Consider the following 7,500-nt stretch of genomic DNA (forward strand, 5'->3'; position numbering starts at 1 on the left):
AGGTCACCCACCTACCCTGACCCCGGAGATGTCACGACCCCGGATTCTATCGATGGCTGGGGACCCGTGTGGACGCCTGCCTCTAGCATTGGCTCGGGTAAGGTGATGAGATTCTTTATGTTAGGTCATGAGAGATGCTGAGATTCTCAGTGTTATGAAAAGAAAGGTAATCAAAGATACTGAGATTCTTAATGTTAGGAAATTAGAGATACCGAGATTCTTAATGTTAGGTCATTAGAGATACTGAGATTCTTAGTGTTAGGTCATTAGAGATACTGAGATTCTTAATGTTAGGAAATTAGAGATACTGAGATTCTTAGTGTTAGGAAATTAGAGATACTGAGATTCTTAGTGTTAGGTCATTAGAGATACTGAGATTCTTAGTGTTAGGTAATTAGAGATACTGAGATTCTTAATGTTAGGTAATCAAAGATACTGAGATTCTTAGTGTTAGGTCATTAGAGATACTGAGATTCTTAATGTTAGGAAATTAGAGATACTGAGATTCTTAGTGTTAGGTCATTAGAGATACTGAGATTCTTAATGTTAGGAAATTAGAGATACTGAGATTCTTAAAAAAAAGAGTTAATGTTATGAAAAGAAAGGCAGTTAAAGATACTGAGATTCTTAGTGTTAGGTAATTAAAGATACTCAGATGCTAAATGTTGGGAAATTAAAGTTGATTAAACATTCTATTATTCTTAATGATATACAATAAAAATACACCGTGATTTTTTAATGTTGGGAAATTAAAAGTAATTAAGGATACTGAGATTCTTAATATCAGGCAATTAAAAGTAATTAAGGATACTGAGATTCTTAATATCAGGCAATCAAAGATAATTAAGGATACTGAGATTCATAATGACCAAGCAATTAAAGATACTGAGATTGGCTCGGGTGATTCTTAATGCCGGGAAATCAAAGGCAATTAAAAATACTGATATTCAGAACGTTAGCCAATTAAGAGCAATTCAGTCCTTTATATCACTGTGGCTTTGATATAATGGTGATGACAACACTCAGTGACAACACCCAGTGACAACACCCATGAGAAATCGTGGTAGAACGTATGGGTGAAGAATGATAATAAGATTATAGATACTATGGGAATCTCATAGCACTGGTGACTTAATGCATAGTATGTAACGATGGTATAAGTAAGGAGGAAGGAAATAGAGAGAAAAAATAAGTATGTTTGGTAATGAATACCGTATCTATAAGTAAAGTGATACTAATGATAATAACGCAGTGATGGTGACGATAAAAAACTACCTGACCAATACCAGCTATAACAACGCCAATAACAACCATACCAATGCTAATAGCAGCCATAGCAACAATACCAGCCATAGCAACTCCAATACCTACCATACCAACATTAATAGCAGCCATACCAACCATAGCAACACCAATACCAAACATAATAACATTAATAGCAGCCATACCAACAATATCAACCATAGCAACGCTAATAGCAGCCATAGCAACACTAGTACCATTCGTACCAACAACCGCACCAACCATACCCAACAACACCAAAAACAGCAATTCCAACCATACATACAACCATAGCAACACCAATACCACAATTTCCCCCTTGTCATACCAACACCAATTCCACAACTTTTTACTTTCATACCAACACCAATACCACCGTTTTCCAGTTGTCATACCAGCCATATCAACACTTCCCTTTGCCATACCATTTTGCCATTACCACCATTTTATCGTCATACCAACACCAGTATTACCACCTGCCTTTGTCATTCCTAAAAAATGCCATTTTCTCTTTGTCATACCAGCAATATAACCATTTCCCTGCCATACCAATATTACCACCACCTCCCCCTTGCCATACCAACAATACCACCACCTCCCCCTTGCCATACCAACAATACCACCACCTCCCACTTGCCATACCAACAATACCACCACCTCCCTTGCCATACCAACAATACCACCACCTCCCTTGCCATACCAACAATACCACCACCTCCCCCTTGTTATACCAACAGTACCACCACCTCCCCCTTGCCATACCAACAATACCACCACCTCCCTTGCCATACCAATAATACCACCACCTCCCCCTTGCCATACCAACAATACCACCACCTCCCTTGCCATACCAATAATACCACCACCTCCCCCTTGCCATACCAACAATACCATCACCTCCCCCTTGCCATACCAACAATACCACCACCTCCCTTGCCATACCAACAATACCACCACCTCCCACTTGCCATACCAACAATACCACCACCTCCCCCTTTCCATACCAACAATACCACCACCTCCCCCTTGCCATACCAACAATACCACCACCTCCCTTGCCATACCAATAATACCACCACCTCCCCCTTGCCATACCAACAATACCACCACCTCCCCCTTGCCATACCAACAATACCACCACCTCCCCCTTGCCATACCAACAATACCACCACCTCCCCCTTGCCATACCAACAATACCAGCACCTCCCTTTTCATACCAATAATACCACCACCTCCCACTTGCCATACCAACAATACCACCACCTCCCCCTTGCCATACCAACAATACCACCACCTCCCCTCGTTACACCAGGCGGCGGGTGCGGTCTCGGTGAACTGCGGGTCCGGGTTCGGTACACAGTAAGAACGAGGCTCCTGAAGCTTATAATTCTCTCCGCTGACAACCTGCCACTCCGACTCGGCCCGGAGCCTCTCGACACTTATACGAAGGTTAGTTGTGGCTGTTGTGTTGAAGAAGGAGGGGGTGGCTCTCTTAGTGTTAATGGGAGGGGAGGGGAGGGGACGGTGTATGTGTGTTAGGTGTGTTGGGTGTGTTGTGTGTGTGTGTGTGTGTGTGTGTGTGTGTGTGTGTGTGTGTGTGTGTGTGTGTGTGTGTGTGTGTGTGTGTGTGTGTGTGTGTGTGTGTGTGTGTGTGTTATTGTGTGTGTGTGTGTGTGTGTGTGTGTGTGTGTGTGTGTGTGTGTGTGTGTGTGTGTGTGTGTTGTGTGTGAATCGATTTGACTTTTTTATGCGTATGTATACTTTATACGATTACACGCAACTTGTACAGGTATATAGATAGAGAGATTGGTGTATTTATTGGTATAGATAAATTCATTTATATGCGTATGTAGGTGTATAGACTGATTCATGGATATATTGATAGACAAATAGATAAATAGATGGATAGATAAATTTATACACATGACTACATGTGTATCTGTTAAAATGCAGTCCGATGGCCGATGACTTGAGTTACACACAAATTCTTAATAAACCTGAAAAGCCTACAGAGTAACATGAATGATGAAGCGATGATTGGGGCTAGCAAACAACACTCAACGGGTCAAAAACTGTACAAAATTCATTGGGCGATAACATATACTGTTTCCATTCGTATCAAACATTTACCTCACTACACTCACCGTCAAATGGTGGAGTGAACTACAGCTTCAGTGTGACTGCAACTTGAAATTGTCTCCGGGATGAATCCAGTAGCTAAATATCACAACTTTAGAAGCTTAAATACACACAGAGCCATACCTGTAAACACACACCATAGGCTTACACTAAAGCTTCACGGATATCCGAAACGTGTACCGAACAATGAGACTTCGAATAAACACCAACAAAACGGTAATCACAGTTCTGAATGTATTGCGATGAGCCTTTTCCGTCTCGGATCAAAGCTACAAAATACCAAACAGGATGATAGTTTTACCTGTCTCGGAATCGCACTTACCAACAAGAGTAACATCTATACAGAGGCTTGCGTCAGTTAGTTGCAAATAGTTCGATAATAGCAACTTAAGAATCGAAACTAAATCATTTCACAAAGCTAAATGTCTTTCGACTCTTCGCTATGACGCACAATCCTATTCCATCCATCGTGAGAAGTTTACAGGGTACCATAAATGTTAAAGTTTATAGTATCTTTAACTTCAGATTATCTTAAGCCCAACCATAACTTCCCTGTCAGTTTTCTTCGCCGTCAGAAGAAACGAAAATTCAAGGAGCAAAATTATTCAACCCAAAGATCTAAACACCAATGTATCTGACAATCCACTATGGCGATTAGTTTGTACAGACAAGACGGACATTTGAAAAAAAAAATGGGGATTTTAGCGGAGAACTAGAACGTACACCACACTAGAAACATGATCATAGTAGCGTGGACTACACAGATACACACGACATGTTTATTTTACCTGTCATTTTCATTAACATCTAACTAGGCGCTGGTATTCTACGTTAACAAAGAACAGTCATACACTGTATGTACAAGTTGAGAGACAGAGAGAGTGAGTGAGTGAGTGAATGAGTGAGTGAGAGAGTGAGAGATGGGAGAGAGAGAGAGAGAGAGAGAGAGAGAGAGAGAGAGAGAGAAAGAAAGAAAGAAAGAGAAAGAGAGAGAGAGAGATAGAAAGAAAGAGAGAGTGCACGCGCGCGTGCGTGTGTGTGTGTAAATAGATTAGACAGTCATATACTACAGATGGATAGAAAAACAGACGACTTGATACATCAACAAATAACCGACCAGATCGATTTTCAACAAACAAGGAAGACAACCAAATCAACATCTGTCTCATCAATAACACTTATTCCGCCCTCCTAACACTCTTCTCCGTGGCACCCTTCCTCCGTACAAAGGCCGTGATGCTCCCAGAGAAGCGAGTGAGATTCAACACCCGCGCCGTGTCCGCCGTCACCCACGCCTCCTTCAATGCCTCCTTCACCCACGCCGCCCGCCCGTCTCGCCTCGCCCACGCCACCCTCAGGTTCTCCGTCTGCCAGGTACGTAGGCGTCTGCCACTGCCACTGTCCTTTTTGATTTTGTTCCAGAGGGGTATGTCTGCGCCTGTAAATGGGTGAAAGGTGTAAATAGCATGTGCATCGTATCCTGTTCCTTGATTATGGTGATTCTGAGGCATTATGTAACTTCGAGACGAAAATCCTCACAAAATTAGCGTTAATGAAGTGCATATTTTTTTAAAATAGAAGAGACAATGCTGCAAAGAAAAACGAAGTAAACATAGCTGAAGAAATCCGATATTCCCTCTTTCCCTCTCTTGTCTTTCATCAACCTTCGCTCCTCCCACATCGCTGTTGGTTCCTTCCATGTAGTCTTTTCATTCCTTCTACTTTTATCTGGGTTTCCTCTGTGCTGTCCTTTCACATTCTTTCTCTCTCTCTCTCTCTGCCTCTCTCCCGTCATGCACTTACTCTCTCTCTCCCTCTCCCTACCATCCTCTTTTTTTTTCTCTCTCTCTCTCTCTATCTACCTATTTCTAACTCTATAAATCTCTCTCTTCCTCTCCATCTCCATCTCCATCTTCCTTCTTTTTCTCCATCTACTTCTCCTTCCCTGTCCCTGTCCCTGTCCCTGTCCCTGTCCCTGTCCCTGTCCCTCCCCCTCCTCCTCCTCCTCCTCCGCCTCCCACTCTCTCCCTCTCTCTCCCTCTCTCTCTCCCTCCCGCTCCCTTTCCCTCTCTCTCTCTCCCTCTCCCTCCCTCTTTTCACCCAAATTCCGTCCGCACACTCTCCGCAGGTGACAGGATGCGGACGGCGGGTGGTGGTTGGCTACGCAGCGGTGCCCTTGTCCCAGGTAGGGTTCAGGGTAGGGCTGTCTCTCGACCTCGACACCGGGCCTCTCACTCTCCACCTGCAGGAGAGTGCACCGGACCAGCAGGTAAGACTGGAAAAAATCGTAGGTTAACGAATAATAAGCAAGCTGCTGATTAATAATTCGGGGGTAAGTAACATGCAGTTGATTAATAATTCGGGGGTAAGTAACATGTAGTTGATCAATAATTCGGGGCTAAGTAACATGCAGCTGATTAATAATTCGGGACAAAGAAATATGCAGTTTATTAATAATAATTCGGAGCTAAATAACACGCAGTGCCTTCGTAGTTCGAACAGAGTATCGTGTGCTGAGTATACAGTTTCGGATCATGGATTTCCGTTACTCCTCTTGTGTATAGCTAAATAAATAAATAAATAAATAAATAATAAACGGATGAGTAAATAAACAAATGAATAAAATAAATGGAAAATGAAAAATAGGAGCATGAATTTCTTTCAGTGTTTGTAGCTCTCTACGACAAACAAACCAAATCTTTAGAAACATGAATTTCTGTTTCTTTGTTATCATCTTTAGAAGCGCGAATTTCTGTCTCCTTATGACTAACTATGGATACATTCCCTTTTGTATTTTTCCAGATACAAGAAAAAAAAAAAAAAAAAAAAAAAAAAAAAAAAATATATATATATATATATATATATATATATATATATATATACATATATATATATATATATATATATATATATACATATATATATATATATATATATACATATATCTTCGTATCTCAATAACAAACAAACACACTAAAAACTCTTTAGAAACACGAATTTCTCTCTATGTGTGTCATCTTGTGTACTTGTTTTTTCTCCCTTATTTCCCCTCGACAGGTGGGTCTTGGTGGCCAGCTGCAGGTGGGTCTCAGCTGGGACTCAGAACACAGCGACCTGACCATCAGTGTTCTTCATCTAGCTGGCCTTCAGTACGATAACCAGCGTGATTCAGGTCAGATGCGCGCGCACGTTTTCCTGAGGGACAAATAGGTGAATGGAATATGAATTGGTAATTACAGATGTACGGAATAATAGAGAGTTAAGAGATAAATCGACGGAGAATAGAGAAATAGATAGGTAATGATGTACAGAATATAAAGAGTAATGGTAATATATAAGTAGATAACTGCATATATATAGAATAAAGGGAGAAAGAAAAGATATTAATGGATGAATAGTAAATAAATAGATAAATACAAGTATACACGATAAAAAAGAGAATGAACAGAGATAGATAAAAAACAGATAAATACAGATATACAGATTTAAAAAGATGAAAAGAAAAGAGAGACAGACAACACCTAAGAGAGAAAGAGGAAAGGAGACAACAGCGAAAAAAAAATAGAGATAGATAGAAAAGGTTAATAACATTCACCTAAATTCACTTTCACTTATTCTACAGTACAAGTCTACGTCAAAGTTACAGTGTACACAAACAACACCATCCTTTGCTGGCGCCGAACAAGCCCCCGTCCTATTGAGAGTGAGATGACACTGTTCGAGGAGGACCTTATCCTCCGCATGCCCGAGTTGGACCTCGACGCCACGCACCTCGTCCTCAGTGTGAGAGAGAGGACCGGGCCAGGTGCGTAAATGCTTCGTCTTCTTCCTTTTTTCTCTAATCCTTGTTTATTTTTATTTTGAAACCTTTATTTTTTTGTTTTTTGTTTTTGTTTTCGTATCTTTGTTGGAGGTTGGGGGGGGGGGATTGTCAATGGGGAGTCTTTTGTTCTTTTTTTTTAATTTTCTTTGTTTCTTTCATTATCTTTCTTTCTTTCTGTTTCTCTCTCTGTCTCTCTGTCTCTCTGTCTCTCTGTCTCTCTCTCTCTCTCTCTCTCTCTCTCTCTCTCTCTCTCTCTC

The 7,500-nt window shown here is 41.1% G+C and overlaps 1 protein-coding gene across 2 annotated transcripts in view; it reads left to right on the top strand.

The window, feature by feature from the left end:
* LOC119573317 overlaps positions 1-7,500 on the top strand; it is a 23,893-nt gene that overhangs the window by 14,146 nt on the left and 2,247 nt on the right. For both annotated transcript variants that reach the window (XM_037920488.1, XM_037920489.1), the window contains exons 6-11: positions 1-97; positions 2,594-2,730; positions 4,651-4,794; positions 5,549-5,689; positions 6,478-6,592; positions 7,043-7,225. The exon at positions 1-97 is cut by the window's left edge. In XM_037920488.1, the coding sequence (XP_037776416.1) occupies positions 1-97; positions 2,594-2,730; positions 4,651-4,794; positions 5,549-5,689; positions 6,478-6,592; positions 7,043-7,225 (817 nt within the window). The remainder of the gene's footprint in view (positions 98-2,593; positions 2,731-4,650; positions 4,795-5,548; positions 5,690-6,477; positions 6,593-7,042; positions 7,226-7,500) is intronic.

This window comes from Penaeus monodon, chromosome 5 (genome assembly GCF_015228065.2).
Source record: "Penaeus monodon isolate SGIC_2016 chromosome 5, NSTDA_Pmon_1, whole genome shotgun sequence".
In the NCBI taxonomy this organism is placed as follows: Eukaryota; Metazoa; Arthropoda; class Malacostraca; order Decapoda; family Penaeidae; genus Penaeus; species Penaeus monodon.